The sequence below is a fragment of the Bipolaris oryzae genome, assembly GCF_000523455.1.
Source record: "Bipolaris oryzae ATCC 44560 unplaced genomic scaffold scaffold_26, whole genome shotgun sequence".
In the NCBI taxonomy this organism is placed as follows: domain Eukaryota; kingdom Fungi; phylum Ascomycota; class Dothideomycetes; order Pleosporales; family Pleosporaceae; genus Bipolaris; species Bipolaris oryzae.
The window spans coordinates 79,622-97,348 of record NW_006911302.1 but is presented as its reverse complement, the minus strand read 5'-3'; the positions used below and the strand labels follow the sequence as shown (position 1 = coordinate 97,348).

Below are 17,727 nucleotides of genomic sequence, written 5' to 3'. Positions count from 1 at the left end.
AGCGACTAATTGCTGTAGCTTGTTACTCAACCCAAACCAGGTATTCTCGATTAGCACCATTGGATAGGTCCGAGAATCGGGGGTGATTTCTATGTACATTTAATGTCACCTCTAGTGCTTAGTATGGTCCACATGCTTTGACAGCTGACAGAAGGTGAACACGGCAATGCAGTGCTGGTACGCGTAGTGAAAAGTCATCTGGGGCTTGTGAGTGCCCTCTATTTTATTTGCTTGGTACAGGCTATGCTGGTGAATACTCGAGATCCTAGATGGGGCATTATGGTGTTGTCCTCCATGAATCACGAGATAAACACTTGCCAGGAAGAGAGTGCGAGTGACGTGCTGCAATCAATGTACACTCTATACGATAGACTTCCCTGTGGCCAGCATTGATGTCAAATGTAAGCAATGACGACTGCATTCGATTCAGGGATTGGGCTTTGGCTACTCATCGTATATAAATTACTCTACATTTCAAGTGCATCTACAAGTGTTGTGATGGGGACAACACATGCAGTCGTGATTATTAGTGTTCGTCGGATGATATCGGATAATGGAAATGGCGAAATTAACAAACATTTTTTGCCTCAATATTCACCCTCAAGTACTGGATGCTCTATCGGACTTGGGGAGATGCGTTAGTATAATCTTGAAGTGATCAATCTGACATTACTCGCTTGAAGTGCGAACAATGGAAACTCTATCGGAGCGGAAAACCTTGTCATGGAAGTAATAGGTTGTTGAATCCATACAGGATGCAACGCGAGACATATATGAGAGACACGCCCTGTTACAATCCAATGCCGACATGTCGAATGTGGTCCCCCCTTACTGAATTGGTGTAAGTAAACACACCTTCCGAGTCAACAAGCCAATCTGAATTGAAACTAGGCTCAGCCTCAGCTGCTGGTCCTTGTGAAACTGGCTAGTGTGTTCGGGCCGAACCTTAATCATAAGGAGGCCCGACCGTAAGGATGGAGGAACATTAGACTTGAAAGCTAGGAATCGGAAGATACTGAGTGCTTCGTTGGCCATGTGATTGAGTTGGCAGTTGCGAGGTAATGGTCTGTATGGTTAGCAGCAAAAGTTACAGGTGCAGTGACTCGATACACGTGTTTGTTGGTTGAGAGATGTCTTGTGTTGCGAGAGGAGTGAGGTTGTTGGCAAGGCGTGTCTGCAGCCACTAGTGCTTGTCAAGGAGGCTAAGCGACTGGGCAGCCATTCTCCAACCAGCCGGGTGGCGCTGTGCTGACTACATGTGCACCTTTGCGATTGTTAGTATCCTTGGACTTGATGTTGCTTGTTCTCCCAGAGCCACTAGGTGATTTTTCAGCAAAAGCAGCAATACGATGATGTAGCCGAGCGAATGAGAACTGAAGATATTTGCGACCAAACAGATTGCTTAGAAAAGTGCATGTCGACCCGCCAGTAAGATACTGACCGGGGAGGTCTGCATGGGGAAGAGATGGTGGAGACTACAGACTAGGTGTGAGCATGTGCCTTGATGTTAGGTCAAGATCAATCGGCATCGACTGCACATGTCAACCAATTGGGGGCTGTGAGTTTATTTCAGCCACTGTGGCGCATGTCGACCGGGTTTGAACAAGATTCCAAGTTTTGGCCGTGATACTACTTGGAGCTAGCGGACGGGTTGTGGGTGGCAATCTGTAGGGAGAATCGACGATGGGTATGCTGGCTAGAGAGGCACTAGGCGCAGGTTGTGGGGAGCGAATGGGCATGGCAGAGACAGAAGTGAGATTGGGCGTGGATGAGCTGGCGATGGGGTTCCACCAGGATGGCCTGTGATTGCGACGTTGGGCCATCATGTCACTGCCATCAAGTGAGACGGACCAGGCACAGGGAATAGGGAATCGTGAATGAAACCGGCGTATGCTGCGGGTTTGGCTCCGGACTGGCGCGGCAATGTGCAAATGACGCGTTGCGCATGCAGCGCAGATGCAGGCAGCGGGATGGGGCAGACGTGATAATGGCATAAGGGCGGGAGTTGGAGGATGGATGGATGGATGGATGAATGAGGATGCACTCTCCCTCGCCCATGCTCTTGTATCCTCCGCCCGGTCCAAGCGCTGGAGATTGGACATGTCATACAACTGACTGGGCTCGCAGAAGCACAACACAACGCACTTTGTTTTGGCGCCGTCTGATAACCCTCTGGCTTGTGCCCGTCCGCTCCTTTTTGGTTTTGTCGTTTCCCTACATCCGCACACACATACACGCACACGCACACGCACACATCCACACTCTGTTCCTCTGTGCACGCTCCCCGCAAGCCACGGTCCATGAGCACATGCAGCGCGGGCATCCGGCGCATCCCAGACTAAGCTCGTCCCCATCGCCCCTTGGCTCTGTGGCGCACCAAAGAGCCAGCGCCGCGGACAGGACGACGGGGTGATTTCTGCCCTCGCTCGCAATCCATCTTGATAAACCGGCCATCACCGCCGCGCACCACGGCCGCTGAGCGCTTCCCACGACTGCATGCTGGCCGACTCGGGCTCGTTGCCGGCATGAGCAACATCAAGACACGGCTGCAAAAGGCGCGGTCCAAGTTCTCGCGCCGCAACAGCGAGGTGTCGACGAGAGCACGCTCGATAGCATCGTCGGCGGGCAGCGACCGTCATGGCCACGCGCCGCCCCCGCCGCTGAGCAGCCCGCTGCGCAAGAGCGTGTCGCTGCCAAAGTTGGCGGAGCCGGCGGCATCTAAGGCGTTGCGGTCGGGGGCGCATGTCGACGACGACGACGAGCAGTCGATGGTGGTGGGCAGAGCAACGACCGAGAGTCAGGCCGACGCAGAAGCAAGCACCGGCAGCATCAATACGTCGAGAGACGGGCGGTCGAGCTGCACCCAGGCCAGCACTGCGCCCAGCAGCTCCCACGACGCCCGCAAGCCCTCCGCCGACGTGCCCATTGTCTGCCCCCAGGTCACGCTCGAGGCTCCTACGCCCGTCCACCCCGGAGCGCCGCCTGCCGAGCTCGACCGCCCTGCCCTGCCCGACTCGCTTTCTTCAACTCCCTCGTCTGTCCCCGCAACCACCACGACGACAGCCACGACGACTGCGACAACTACCTCGCTCCCTTCATCCCCCACCCTCGCCCGAAACCACTCCAACACCACCACCGCCTCCACCGCCGATGGTCGTCTAATCACCAACCTGCTCGGCCCTGACTCCTCCCAGGCCGCAACGCCTTTAGGCCCGCCCACGGCCATCAACCACGCTGGCGCGCCGCCATCGACAGCCCGCACCGCCGCCATGCTGCACCGCAAGATCTGGGTCAAGCGGCCCAATGCCTCGGCCACGCTCGTCCAGATCAGAGAGGACGACCTGGTCGACGACGTGCGCGACATGATCCTCAAAAAGTATGCAAACTCGCTGGGCAGGAGCTTCGACGCGCCAGACGTTACTCTGCGCATTGTGCCCCGCGATAGCCAGCGCGCCGGCGAACGCACCCTGGGGCCCGAGGAGGACATGTGCCGTACTATCGACGCATACTTCCCCGGTGGCCAGACGGTCCACGAGGCCCTTATCATTGACGTGCCCTCGCGACGCACCCCCAAGCCATCGCCCCGCGTGCCTCCCTACTACCACCATGAAGACGGCATCCACCAGCAGACCGAGTACTTTCCCCCCATGTCGGCCATCACCCCCTCCCCAGCCAACATGAGTGCCAGCCTACAGCATCCTCACGACAACCGTATCCCCGTGCCCCACCTCCACTCCATATCCGTCCTAAACACCGGGCAGCTACCCAACCTGCCATCTCCCGGCGGCACACGACGCGGGCCCATGCATCCACATCGTCCCAAGTACAACAGAACACACACCGCCTCTCCCACCACTCTGGGCGGCGGCATTCCCTCTTCTGCCACCTCTATCCGCCCCGCAAACCGTCCACGGCATGACTCGTCAGCGTCCGAAGCGAAGAACTCGGCGGCCTCGAACAACGCAATACCCACACCTCCTGTCCCTGCCGATCCCACGCCTCACCAGCAAACGCTTCAGACATCGACTCCACCCACCCCGCGCATCTCATCACCACAACTCAACACTAAGAAGAAGCGGAGAAAGGCCCCAGTAGAGCCGCCAGCCCTGCCTGCTGGGCTGCTGGACGGATCAGTGCCCCCCATCAACGTGTTGATTGTCGAAGACAACATCATCAACTTGCGTGTCCTGGGTGCTTTTATGCAAAGATTAAAGGTTCGTTGGCAACGCGCAATGAACGGAAAAGAGGCAGTCACCAAATGGAAAGCTGGTGGATTTCACTTGGTGCTCATGGACATTCAACTGCCCGTCATGAATGGTCTCGAAGCAACAAAAGAGATTAGGCGGCTGGAGCGTGTCAACGGTATCGGTGTCTTCAGCAGTGGCAGCAGCGAAGCACCCAACACTCGGCTTGGGAACGACGGCAAAGGCCAAGACGAGCTAAGAGAGGACGACAAGCTAGGCGACAAGGGAATGTTCAAGAGCCCAGTCATTATTGTCGCACTCACGGCCAGTTCGCTGCAGAGTGACAGGCACGAGGCTTTGGCTGCTGGCTGCAATGATTTCTTGACAAAGGTAAGCTGATCCACCTCTCTTGACGCAGAGTCTTGCTAACATCTCCTTTAGCCCGTAAACTTTGTCTGGCTTGAACGAAAGGTCAAGGAGTGGGGCTGCATGCAGGCTCTTATTGACTTTGACGGTTGGCGCAAGTGGAAAGACTTCGCCGACAAGTCCGATAACAACGACACCACTTCAAAACTTTCCGGTAGCTTTACGAGCGTTGCCCCGAACAAAAAGGCTAGCGCTAGCCCAACTACGGCGACATCAGAAACTAACGGCGTCAAGAAAGATGTTGAGACGGAGAGGAAAAATAAGCGCAAGAGTCTGGGAGTAGTGCCGCAACCTGTGCTAAGAGAAGAGGCTGAACCACAGCCAGCTGAAGTTGACAGTGGAGACAACTAAGCCCCACTATCAACTCCCGTGATGCTAAGCATCAAAGCCCCTACCTCGCCCTCTCTGCGATTCGACATGTCCTAATATCACAACAACTACCACCTCCAACCTACCAACCCACACACACTTACCAATTACCATATTCGCTTGGCTGTAAATTGTCTTGACCATTTTTCCTTGCATTGTACGAGAACGACTAGCTTCATTTCCTTGTGTCAGCATTTCCATCTTATCATACGTGCACCCGCCCGTCTGCCGGTCTTTTGGGCAACCTTCTTCTGCACACTTATCTTCATGTAATCTGATTCTTCGGTCTAGGGAAGGGAAGACTGTTCTCTGTTGTACACGTACACGATTTGAACGCTCAATTTGCGATGAGTGTTTGTTTGCTATAGCGTTGAAAGATGCCGAGGGATACGTGGTATCCGCTCGCTCTTAATGTTAATTTTTTTGGATTCCCCATGCCTACTGAGTATGTTATGTGAACGCTCCAGGACGAAACCAGGTGTCAACCTACGTGTGGAGTGGAGACGGTGTTCCTAGGATGGGGTAGGGCTATGGCTTGACAGGGGTCCATCGTTGCCGGGCCAACTACCTCGCTTAGACTTTCCGTCCAACAGTACCCTTGCACACGTCAAACCAGAGCCTCACCTCACCCACCACCCTCAACACCCCTTGTTCATTCGCTCAAAATGCCGCCAAAAGTCGTATACGGGAAGAAGAGAAATGGCGAACGCAATGCGTTCACCAAGCTGTTGTCGCCTGAGAAGGAAGTCGCACCCCGAAAAGTGAAAAGCCAAAATGCAGACAGCAGCACAACAAGTGATTGGCGGGAGCAGTTGTTGGCAGCGGCGGAAGCAGAGGGAAGCACGTTGCAGGCACCAGATGAAGCTTCGGTACTGGAGAGGGCGTTTGAGGATTTGCAGATTGACAAGAAGCAAAGTGTGAAGGAGGAGAGAACTACGACGAAGAGAACAAAATCACAGAAAGAAGCCAAGGCCAGCCAGGATGTTGATGTTACCAAGGAGAACATTGCCCCACTAGAGGATGCACTGGAACAGAGTATGAAGACACTAGCGATCGATGCTACGGAATACGAGGAAAACCAGAAGATGCTGCAGAAGCCCAGGAAACCGAGAAAAGTGCTTAGCGACCGTAATATGAATGCCTCGGATCCCACACACTCTCCAGTAGCAGCTGCACCAAAACCGAAGAAGGAGAAGAAGCGTGCCATACCAACTCTAGTTCCTCAACTACCCACTCCAGAACCGACACCCGAACCCGACGACCTCTATTCCATTTACGCCTCCCCGTTACTAGCTCTCAGTGACAGGAAGAAGATTATCGCATTTCAGGATTGGGCAGACGAGCTAGAGCCTCACTTTGAAGTTTCTAAAATTGCAGAAGCCTCCTTCTCAGAAGTGTATCGCCTATCCTCGACGTCGTCAGCCAATGGCGTCAAAGAAGAGTCTGTTCTGAAGGTGGTAGCGCTCAAGACACCGCCAACCGTTCCTCTCCCATGCCAGCTCCATGGCCGCGCTGTACGGGACCTTGAAGCGCAGATAGAAAAAGAAACAGCACAGCGAGACGAAGATGATCAGTTCAAATCCCTGGTTGATGATGTTTTATCAGAAGTCAAGCTCCTTCAAAACCTCACTCACATTCCTGGTTTCACAGTCTTTCGTGATCTGACTGTTGTGCAAGGCCGGCCCTCGGCATCCTTTAACGATGCATGGAAAGAATGGAATAAATCGCGGCCGCGCGGCAAGAAGAGCGAATTCCCGGACCCCAGTAAGAAATCTAGCTACGACGAAAACCAACTCTGGGCCGTGGTGGAGATGCAAGATGCAGGTACCGACTGCGAGAAGATGATGGAGGCGGGTCATTTAGCCTCCATCTGGGAGGTCTGGGACGTTTTCTGGGGGGTAGCAATTAGCGTCGGCAAAGCAGAAGAAGCGTGCCGCTTTGAGCATCGTGACCTGCATCTGGGCAACATCTGCGTGCGGTCTAGTCGGACAGGAGACGACGTATCGCAGCCTAGCATCAAGGATCCTCTGCGTCGCAAATTGCGGTTCACAGGGCTTGACACCACAGTAATCGATTACACGCTTTCGCGCGCAGACGTTGTTGCTGCACCAATATCCCCCGCATCATCACGCAGACTCTCAAGTCTCTCCCACATCTCCAGCTCAACAGCCGACAGCCACACCTCCAACTCAGAAACCGAAGTCGCATACCTCGACCTCGACAAAGACCCCGCCATCTTCTCCGGCGACGCAACCGAAGAATACCAATACGAAATCTATCGCTATATGCGCGGCGCAACCGTCTTTGGAAACCCAATGGCGTTCCAGCCTCCCGTTCAACAATCCGCCGACGACGAACACCACAACCAAGATGAAAGCAATGACTCCGCTCCCCGTCAAAATACGCATATCCGATTTGACCAAGAACCCGAGCAAGGAAAAGGCGACGAGGAGGAAGAAGAATCACCATGGCGTTCCTTCCACCCAAAAACCAACCTCCTCTGGCTCCACTTCCTCCTCCACAAACTCCTAAACCACCTCTCTTCTGCCTCTCCCGCCCCTCACAACACTATCCCTATCAGTCAATTCCTGCTCAAGTCTAACAGCCCCACTTCTACCTCTACCTCCACCTCTACCTCTGCCTCCAAAGACAAGGAAGACGAGGATGTAGCAGCCAAGATTGAAAAAAAAGCAGCCAGGCTACACAAGGTACTCAAGCGCGTCAGCGAGTTACTATGTCCTGTTGCCCTCGGAAGAGAGGAGAGTCTGGAGAGTGTCAAGGAGTTGGTTGTCCTGGCGTTGGAGGAGAGGTGGGTTAGGGTTGGGGATGTTGCGCGGTGAAATGCTGGTTGTTGTATTGTAGTTGTGGGTTCTGGATTTTCCCACTCATCCCCTCTCCGTCTTTTTCTTTCTGAATTTGGTGGGAGGACTGGATGGGATAACGGGGTTACGAAGTTATGATAAATGCATGAACGGGGGGGGGGGCGTTTCAGGGTCGCATATATACATTCTTGCTTCTTCTTCTTCATAGAAAATTTCAACTTGCATATTCTTCTTCTTCTTCTTCTTCTTCTTTTTCACTGTTTGAAGTGTAAATCTTTAAGTGGTATATTCGAATAATAATTCTTCATGTAATTTCTACACCACAAATATTCGAGTTGTAGCATATGTATGTATGTATATATATATACGTATATAGATTCCGCCCTCTTTTTCTTTTTCCAATTTCGCAAGAACCAGCTAGACGGAACGACCCCGCCGTGATTCAATTGCGAAGACGAAGAGAATGGTAGAGTAGGATTAGTAATGACAGAAACGGTGTAGAGAAAAAAAAAGGATGTGTGTGGTGAGTTATTCCGTTTCCCCCCCAGCCCCTTCCCTTTGCAAATGCACCGCTGATCCACTTTGTCCCAGATCAGACTTCCCATGACCTCGTGCGCCTCAAACAACAACAACAACAACAACAACAAAGAAAAGAAAATGCTAATAAACCACCGTTTAGCGCTATGCAAATAAGGTGTCTCACCTCTTTCTCTCTTGCAAACTCTGAAACTGAACAATACTTTTTGATGCCCCCCCCCCTTCCCCCACTTCCCCTTTTGACTCTACCTTTCCCCCTCCGCTCAATCCTTACCCATCCGTGACCAAACGCCGATGCTAAAACACAAAATGCTTGGTGTGAACAAACGAAACAAAAGGGTTCCAAAAAACCCATGGTAACAAAAATTACAGAGCAAGAAACCAAAAAATAAAAGTTAGACCAAAAAGGTTGAGGAGAGAAAATACGGACAAAAAGAAGTGCTGGTCATGACAAAATATCATCGCTCATAACTTCATCACAGGGCCACTTTTTCGCTGTTTCTCAAGAGATAGAGGCCAGTATTACGCCACATAAGCAGGTGGAGCCTCAATCTCATCGTCGTTCTGCCAAAAGCTTCGTCCTACAGGGGCAGTCTTTGTGCGTGTGTGACCTGAGGGCCGCTGCCTGGAAGACCGATCCTTTTCTTCCTGCACTTTTCTCGCAATTTCCTGTGCCATCTTGTGCATCCAGGCTTGCTCGAGGATGCCGCCGGAACTGCATGCCATGTTGGTATTAGGAGGGGAGAGGGCGCGAGGGGGCGAGCATAGAGCCGAGAGGGACGAGACCTTGTCGAAAGACAGGGAGCGGAGGAGTGGAGAGGTGGATTGCTGGGCCTGTCGTAATTTGTTGTGGGAAATGGGCGGGCGTCTGGATCCACGGGATATGAACGGGTCTTCAAGATGTACAAATGGTAGCGAGTGCTGTGGTGCTGACTGCTTCGACTTTGCAGGTCTAGGTGCTTTTGAGAATTCAGGTGCAGGGGCCAGAGAACCAAATGCAGGTGGCTCTTCGAGTACCGGCTTGGACTCAGGTATACGTTTTGGGGTACCGACATCTAGACTTCCACGTCTGCCCTCGAAGCGCACCCCTGGCTGTGTGGGACTCATTGGCGGAGTAGCCAGCTCGTCCTCTGCCTCCCTCTCTTCCGGTATGACGCTTGATGTCTCTGATGCATACGCGCTCGGCAATGGCGTGTTTTCTCCTGTAGACACACCAGAGTCTGGGGTGTCCTTTTTCCGGAGATCGACAACGCGCTTCTTCCGTTTGCGCATGCCCCCAGCGCGTGAGCGAGCGGAGCCGAGACTGATTCCGGCGGACGAGGAAAAGGACGAAACCATGGTCGGCCGTGAGCTCAGGGTCTCGTTGCCCGTGCTATCAGAAGCAACCGAGGATGCGCCAGATTTTAGGCTACCAAACGTTGACTGTATTCTTGACAAACTGCCTTGTGTAAGCGCAGGGGTGGCGACGCCAGACTCGGGCCGGTCGGGATGACCCGCCCAGGCACGGAACACGGCATCGCGTATGCCGGGTGTGAAGAGCGACAGGGTTCGTTGGGATTCGGAGAGTGCGGCGAGGCGGAGGATGTTCTTCTGCGAAAACGAAGCATGTATCTCGCCCGAGTCGAGGGACAGGGCAGATATTTGGGCCTCGTCTAGGGGATTGCCAAAGGCATCGACGGCATCTTGAGGCGGGGATGCAAGAGGGTCGATGGCAGCGGTTGTGTCCTTGGCCCCCTCCAAGCGTTCTTCAATGTCGATTTCGCGGTACTCTGGCGAGAGCATTCGGTGGGATAACCTGTGGATGATAGCGGGCAAGTCTTCCATGAACAGCACACGCAATTGGCCCTCAATCTCCTTTTGGAGGTAGTCGCGCACAAAGGGGATAGAGTCAAAGGTTGAAGAGACCTTGAGCGAATCGAGGGGGTCGTTGCGGAAGACGAGCGTCAGGCCCTTTTGCTTGGAGAAGACGAGAATGACGAAGCCAGACAGGCGGATTTCGGAGAGGGTGATTTGCAGAGGTATCGTCAGGCCCGAGGCGGCGGCCAAGGGCTGGGGCGAGGCAAAGTCTGGTTTTGTGGATAAGTACGTCTTGAGCGGGTTTGCCTGGACCTTTGTCTTGAGGGTCAGGAAGGCATCGCCGGCGTATGACATTTTGAAAATGCCCCTGAACCTGTCCTCTGCCAAGTCGCCAATCTCAAGTATCTCCAGCTCGGGCGGGGTGGTGCCCAGGTTCAGCTCGGTGACGATGATGTCGTCGACGATGATGGGCGGCTTGGGCGACTTGTTGAGGGCGGTGGTGAGCATGTCGCGGGCGCGCGACGTGTCTGCGATAAGCGGGGACCAGTTGAAGTTGAAAGCCATGGCGATTGATTGGGATCGCCCGGTGCGGCGAGGGGTTGAGCGTCGACTTTACCGGGCGGGAGCTAGAGATTGGCAGGTGATGGTGCGGTCGCGTGCATTTGCCATGCGATCACACGAGACACTGACGGGGTGGACGGGGTGGACGGGGCGGGACGCGTGGGACGGAGAGGGTGTGTTGACGGAGAGCAGTGTAGAGGATTGACTGTATGGGGGCGGTGCGGGCGGAGTGGGAGGGCGGAGGCAGATATGGCTGGAGAGGGTGGGTGGAGTGGTGGGAGTGTGCGAGGCGCGAGGATATTTGCGGGAGTCGAGGGGATTTTCCGGGATTGAGGTACCGACGTCAAGGATGATGCTGCTCGGCACCCGCCAACTTTTTTCCACCTTCCCCTCGGCCGTGCGTCTCCCAGGGCCTGGCCTATCACTGCCGCCAGCCTTCACATCCTACACTGCACTACTGTGCTTCCACGTCGACTGGCGGTGAAGATTCTGGAGCACTACTATGCGGGGTTATCCTTTGCCATTGAGCCATAGGCCGCAGCCTCGACCGACCGTTTCACCAGCCCCGGCCCCTAGTCGCTTGCCAGTGCCAGCACAGCTACACACACATTGTCTATGAATATCCATTCACACATGCAAGGTAATCTGCGACAGGACGGCCATCCTACACAGTACGCTCTCCACGTAATTGCTAGCCGATCCCAGCCATGTCATCCTACCCCAGCATCCGCCTACTGGCCCACGACACCAAACAGCCAATGGCGCAAAAAGGAGTCTTGTTTCACCCACACGCTGTGGCTTGGGCAACCACATGTGCCGTCTGCGTGTTCGCGCCGGACTGGCAACGTCAAATTTCTTCTTCATGCATCCCCCTCCGCCGCCCTGACAAGTCATCCTCGACCACGCGTCACGCGCCCTCATCCTCCTTCAAGAGCTGCTCGACGGCCGCAACCTTGTCCTTGAACCCTTGCTTCTTGTCCGTCCTGCTCCCCACCCTGATGTCGCTCTGAATCCTCACAATGCCATTCTGGTGGAGCATGGCGTGGCACTGCCCTATAACCCGCATCACATCGTCCCATGAGCCCTCTGCAAAGAGAAAAAAATTAGCATGTGCTCCAAGCCTCGCCTCTTATTACCCCTCCATCCCATGCCATGATACCCCGCAGATAATACCACATGGACACACACGCACACATATACACGCAGACTGCTTCCCGGCCGAGAAGGATGTGTGCTGCTCAAAAAAGTCTTACCAAGAGTCGTGCCAGCAGAGTGCATTGAGTATTCCAGTCCGCTCTTCTTGAGGAGACGCTGCACCTCTGCCACTTCCTTGGACACGGACGCCGTGGGGGTGCCGAGCGGGATGAGACAAAAGTCTGCCGTGCACATGGGCGGTGTCGCGAGCTTGCTCAGGTCGTCCGAGGATGCCATGACTGCTTTGATTCGGCCGAAAAATGGAAATGAGGTTCTAAGAGTCAGCGCGAGTATTTGGTGTTGCACATGTTTCAATGTTGCGCGTCATGGGGCCGCGGTACCTGGCCTGGCCCGGCCCCGAAGTTGCGGCGATAAGAGAGATGCCCGAGCGGGATTAGCGCGGTAGATCGTTGCCTATCACGCCATCGTTTCGTGATTGCACTCAACTTCCCATACAGGTACACTACGTACACACTACGTGCGTCCATATATCAAACTGTACACTCTGTCTTGACAATTCCCATGTATGTCCTTCTATCATAAATTCTGCAGAGACTATGCACTAGCATTTCATAATCTTGGCAAGTTGGTCTAGTATCACAACCGCGCCTAACGGCAAGGGGTACACCTCCTTGGAAAGGAGTTGAGCAGGCGACAAACCATGCGCATAGGAATGGCTACTGAGTGTTTGTGCTTCTACATAGTTTGTTCTCTTGTTGGCTGCCCCTTTTTTACTTGTTTACATACAATGTCCCTTGCACTTGTAGTGTGGTGACGCAGTGACATGCTACATACTCTTCATACGCACAGATGCCCGGGAGTCAGACCGAAGCAAGGGCGACGTACTACCGTCTACGTACACATCCCGGGTGTAGACAGGCGACGCAAGCCTACATTTTGCCTAGATATACATGCTAAACTTGAATAAGAATCTCCGTGCATACCCTGACCTTTCTCCAAGAATACTTGAACCTATCGTGTGTCTTGATTGGGTTCATAGCTTGCTAAGACGTGTTTCTCTTACACTAGCTAAAAATAGGTTTAGTTCCATTCTACAGAAACATGTATTCTCGAAGCAGAAAAGACTGAACAAGAGAAAATACGAAGAAAGAGGATGGAATTCACTCAGGATTGGCTGGCAATGCCAAAATTCTGGGATTTAGCGTCTGTTAGCCCCTCTTGGCGGGACATGTTTGGGTACGGCACAAGTCAGAGCTGGGTGGTCTGCTTTCTGACAGTCCGGATCTGGATCTTCCGGCAGGGGCATCTTGAGCATCATCAACAGCACGCCGCCTATAAGAGTCTTTGGATTTGACCACACTTTTATTATTCAATTCGCTGGACAATCAGTGGCCATTGCAACATTGTTCAAAAGGGCTCAGCTGATCAAAGGCATCATCCTTCCAAAAGCCATGTTGCTTACTCTTTTCGTCGGATCGATAGGAATAGTGCTGCTGTACTTGGGACCCAAGCTAAGGAGGTTTAGTAACAACTACCAGGCAGCCCGCGCTACAGGGTTGCCCCTAATCCTATGCCCTTACAATCCAGATAGTGTAAGTCGCCTAACCTTCTCTGTCTACATGAAAGCAAAAGTACCAAGCTAATCATACTTGCAGGGAATATGGGCCTTCCTCTGTGTTCCCCTCCGGCCTGTGCTCCTTCGAATCCTCCCCACTGCTCTATTCGCCACTGTCGAACTTAGCATCTGGTGCTGGGAATTTCGTGACAAGTATGCCATCCACGAAAGGCTTGGGCCTGCCTTTATCTATGTCACCATGGGAAACAACCGTCTCATCTGTGCAGACCCGGCAATGGCTACCGATATCTTGTCTCGTAGGAAAGACTATAGTCATCCCAACATTACGGTAACGTCCATGGGTGTTCTGGGAGCCAACATCATGACGGTAAGTCACAAGTCTGCATACTAGTCTCTGTTTGCTGGCTGATTATTTGAAAAACAGGCAAAAGGTGATTCTTGGTCGCGACACCGTCGTATTGTCGCTCCTGCTCTCAACGAACGCATCAGCCCACACGTATGGACAGAGGCTGCAGAACAAGCATCATCCCTTGCCGACGTTTTGTTATCATCAAACTCGACTCCTTCTGCACAAGAATCCGTGAACACGCTTCACAGCCTTCACAAAGTCGCTCTAAACGTTTTGGTCCGCATTGCCTATGGTCGCAGGCAGCCCTTTTCTCTGTCTCCACCGCAATCTGATGAATCATCTGCGCAAAACAGATACGTCGACGCCATTGTAACCGTCGTTGATCTCCTTGCTGCAGCCGCCTTTATTCCACGCAGCTGCCTAACGCTACCTTTCATGCCTCAGGCACTAAAACGACTAGGCGTCGCAATGAATGAGATGCCAGATCTTGTGAAGAATGTGCTTGATCGAGAACGTCAAGCAAATCTCCTCGCACGGTCGAATGCCGCAGAGGCGACAGAGAACCCAAAGAGTAATTCAACTACCATCATGACCACGCTTGTTCGCATATCGGATCAGGAAAAGGAGCAAAACAAGACTTCAGCTTCGTCCAAAACTAGCACCACGTATCTCACAGAAGAAGAAATTGCTGGAAATCTCTTCGTCTTCACGGCTGCTGGTTACGAAACAACTGCAAACACAATGGGTTACGCCGCTACTCTCCTCGCCGTATATCCAGAATGGCAAACCTGGATACAAGCTGAGATCGATGCTGTTTTCAAAACATGCAGCCCGTCAGAGTCAGACTATTCGATAGTTTATCCCAAGCTAGTACGGTGTTTAGCCGTCATGGTAAGTAATCCAGAATCCTCGTCGTCCATCTCAACGCACATTTCCACTGTCTTCCCCAAATAAAGCCATCTAGCATGTTTCTTTCCGCAGCGACATGACTTTCCGCTAACACTCCAACCTCCCTACAGCTCGAAACAGCCCGCCTTTTCCCCCCCGTAACCCTCATGCTCCGCGACGCCACAACATCCCAAACCCTAACCCTCGGCCCCCGCACCTTCACCCTCACCAGCCCCTTCAGCGCCTACATCAACACAATCGCCCTACACACCCTCCCTTCAACCTGGGGCCCAGACTCCCTCGCCTTCAACCCCGCCCGCTGGCTCGACCCCAACGCTCCCGAGCCCACTCTGATCACACCGCCCCCCGGCACATACATGCCGTGGTCCATCGGTCCCCGCTCGTGCCCTGGGATGAAGATGTCGCAGGTGGAATTTGTGGCGGTGGTGGCCACGCTGTTTCGACGCTGCAGTGCGAGACCGATAAGGAAAGAGGGGGAGAGTGAGGAGCTGGCGAGAAAAAGGTTGGTGGGGTTGATGGAGGATAGTCAGAATGTATTAACACTTAGGATGACGAGGGAGGAGGAGGTGGGGATTGAGTGGGTTGAACGGAGGGCGGGTTAGTGGTGGGATATGGGGGAGGTGAAGGCTCAGGGTTTGTGGTTGAGAAGTAGGGAAGTGGTGGGGCTGATGTTTACTTGGACGCGGTTTTTGTGTTTACTAAGAGTGTTTTGCTGCGCAGAAAAGTGTAGTCCACTGTACCAGGGTTGTATCATGACACATGATCACAGTTAGATCAGTAAATAGGTATACATAGGTGGGGCTTGACCTAAGCCCACCTCTAGCATACCTCCTCTCACAGGCGCTATACTCTTAGCACTAATATTACTGCGGTGTAGCATCACATAATCAACTTACAAACATATATCACGCCTTCCCTTTGTACATCGATATCTACCTTCTCCAATCACTTCTTCAACACCGATTGCATATCAGCTTCTTTTCTCCACCTATTCCATTACAGGCCACTCCCTATTCTATTAACCTCAATCACATATCACGCCATAGGATATGTTCAATCGCGAAAATAATTTCATTACTTTAGGAGATTTGTAGTTTTCTTTTGGTAGGGTTTTTAGTGATAAAACAGATGCGTAGCTTTAGTGATAGTGAGGGTTTCAATATAGGATACATGCTTGACTTTAGTGATAGTGAGGGGTTTGAGGAAAGTGGGAGTGAAAGCAATTTGTGCAGTTACTGTAGAAAAAAATAAAAGCGATAAAGGAAAGAATATTGCGCATTCTGTTTCGGTTCGCGGAAGATGTTGCGTTGGACTCAGCAGTCCTTCCATGTCTGAGGGTCCGGGTGGCTGTGTATGTTAATTGCGTTTCGTTCGCAGCCAGTTATTTGCATCTATCCCTATATTTGTTAGGAACCTGGCTTGATGAGTGTGCTATGCACATACCGGCTAGTAGGCTCTATAACTCTTAATGACCCTCGGCGGTTTGATCGAATGCTCGCCCTGGCCATCCCTGTAGCTAACCTTGCCTCCACAATTTTCTTCCTCATACAGCTCAAAAGTATTCACAATAAGACCTTCACTAAATACAGCCCGGTTGACGGGTGAGCTCATGTCATAGATGAATGTCACACATCCTGAGGGGAGGTGGCCGTTTGTAGTAATATGCTGGCCATTAATCTTCCAGAGAGTGAGTTCCCAGGCATTTGTAGCCGTGGAGAGAAAGATTGGGAGAAGGATGGCTGAGGTTGAAAACTTCATGTCGAAGAGCGGAAAGAGATAAGGCAATGGTAGCTAGTAATTTGAGCAGGAATGTTGAATATGGGAGAATCGAGTTTGGGTGATTTGGTGAAGAAGAAGAAATTAGGGGTTATCTAGATGGTATTTATCTTCGAGCAGACACGCCTTAATTTTGGAACGTAGTCATCTCATGTGACAGTGTGAGAAGAAAAGCGATGAAGTAATTGGAACATCTGATATGTGCAGACAGTGTGTTGACGGCCTGGTATGATCCATGGTACCTCTCTCATCTAGCTCTGGTGTATGTAAAAGTCGCAGGTAGATGGGACGAGATTAGAAACCTGAGGGGCTGAGGATAGGTTAGAAGGTTTATGTAGACCAAAATTCAAGCCGTGCATACGTTTACATCGAGTTTTGCATGTATTTACTAGATGAATTTAGTCCTGGAACTTGTCAAAACTGAGGATAAGTAGTCCAACAATCTGCATGTGTTTAGCCTATAGTCACTAATGGTTGCAGCCTCACCTGTATCCAGCGTTCCAAAAGTCCAATTATCATAAGATCGAGGGCTGGCTAATCACATCGGTTGTTCTGTAGCTGACGTCTCACGCTAAACTATAGCATAGTAGGTGGAGTTGTTTGAAATCATTGTGCAACTACGTGTAGGGGTGAAGCCACAATCTCGATTAATCCCCCAGGTGTAGTGACACTTGTACTGCAAGATGCCTTTTTAACAAATCGAGTCCGGGCCTGTTAACACATACGTGGAAGAGACTTCTGGAAAGCTGGGACCTAAAAAAACCAGGCAACATAGCGATCGGCTCTACAACTATGTAGTGCTGAACTACCTTGTACACGCTATTTATGTTTAGAAACTGCACAGGTGAGCACGAACATGTTTTCCCCAATGGCTGACTAAGTATAAGTTGTGGCGGTCAGCAATGGTAGTACTGTATACTTATGACATTTCCCGACAGCGATGTACAAACCGAACGTTTGTACAACCTTGGGGATGATATATGCACTAGCAATGTGTGGAGACCTGGCAGGAAATATGTTTGGATATCAGCTGGGAAGCTAAGTCTCAATTAGGCTAGCCTCCAAGTCCTGCATGTCAGCCAACACAGCCCTTCCAACGTCTTTCAAATCAGCCACCGCGAATACGGCACAGAAGTTGCACTATCAATCCGAGAATACGACATTGGCGTATACACCAAGGGCAGCTTAGGTACCAATTTTGAGCGTCGGGAGCACTTCATGAACCATCGGAGGAATTTCAGAGGTTCTCAATATCGATACCTGCAC

General features: G+C 52.1%; 7 protein-coding genes across 7 annotated transcripts; 3 read left to right on the top strand and 4 right to left on the bottom strand.

Annotated features, from left to right (window-relative positions):
* Positions 1–1,402: 1,402 nt before the first annotated feature.
* Positions 1,403–2,102, bottom strand: COCMIDRAFT_34363 (uncharacterized protein; the record flags this gene model as incomplete). Its single annotated transcript, XM_007687127.1, has 2 exons — positions 1,403–1,482; positions 1,547–2,102. The coding sequence occupies 2 exons, from the start codon at positions 2,100–2,102 to the stop codon at positions 1,403–1,405; spliced, it is 636 nt and encodes a 211-aa protein (XP_007685317.1).
* Positions 2,103–2,525: 423 nt separating this feature from the next.
* COCMIDRAFT_24026 (uncharacterized protein) lies at positions 2,526–4,961 on the top strand (the record flags this gene model as incomplete). Its single annotated transcript, XM_007687120.1, has 2 exons — positions 2,526–4,574; positions 4,626–4,961. The coding sequence occupies 2 exons, from the start codon at positions 2,526–2,528 to the stop codon at positions 4,959–4,961; spliced, it is 2,385 nt and encodes a 794-aa protein (XP_007685310.1).
* Positions 4,962–5,644: 683 nt separating this feature from the next.
* COCMIDRAFT_34361 (uncharacterized protein) lies at positions 5,645–7,819 on the top strand (the record flags this gene model as incomplete). Its single annotated transcript, XM_007687126.1, has 1 exon — positions 5,645–7,819. One exon carries the CDS (start codon positions 5,645–5,647, stop codon positions 7,817–7,819), a length of 2,175 nt encoding a protein of 724 aa, XP_007685316.1.
* A 1,041-nt stretch (positions 7,820–8,860) lies between these two features.
* Positions 8,861–10,699, bottom strand: COCMIDRAFT_2928 (uncharacterized protein; the record flags this gene model as incomplete). The annotated part of the gene is made up of 1 exon (XM_007687103.1): positions 8,861–10,699. The coding sequence occupies one exon, from the start codon at positions 10,697–10,699 to the stop codon at positions 8,861–8,863; it is 1,839 nt and encodes a 612-aa protein (XP_007685293.1).
* A 904-nt stretch (positions 10,700–11,603) lies between these two features.
* Positions 11,604–12,127, bottom strand: COCMIDRAFT_2927 (uncharacterized protein; the record flags this gene model as incomplete). Its single annotated transcript, XM_007687102.1, has 2 exons — positions 11,604–11,782; positions 11,950–12,127. The coding sequence occupies 2 exons, from the start codon at positions 12,125–12,127 to the stop codon at positions 11,604–11,606; spliced, it is 357 nt and encodes a 118-aa protein (XP_007685292.1).
* A 1,175-nt stretch (positions 12,128–13,302) lies between these two features.
* On the top strand, positions 13,303–15,287 carry COCMIDRAFT_88103 (uncharacterized protein; the record flags this gene model as incomplete). The annotated part of the gene is made up of 4 exons (XM_007687156.1): positions 13,303–13,443; positions 13,507–13,794; positions 13,852–14,667; positions 14,796–15,287. The coding sequence occupies 4 exons, from the start codon at positions 13,303–13,305 to the stop codon at positions 15,285–15,287; spliced, it is 1,737 nt and encodes a 578-aa protein (XP_007685346.1).
* An 844-nt stretch (positions 15,288–16,131) lies between these two features.
* Positions 16,132–16,443, bottom strand: COCMIDRAFT_24021 (uncharacterized protein; the record flags this gene model as incomplete). The annotated part of the gene is made up of 1 exon (XM_007687119.1): positions 16,132–16,443. One exon carries the CDS (start codon positions 16,441–16,443, stop codon positions 16,132–16,134), a length of 312 nt encoding a protein of 103 aa, XP_007685309.1.
* Positions 16,444–17,727: the final 1,284 nt, after the last annotated feature.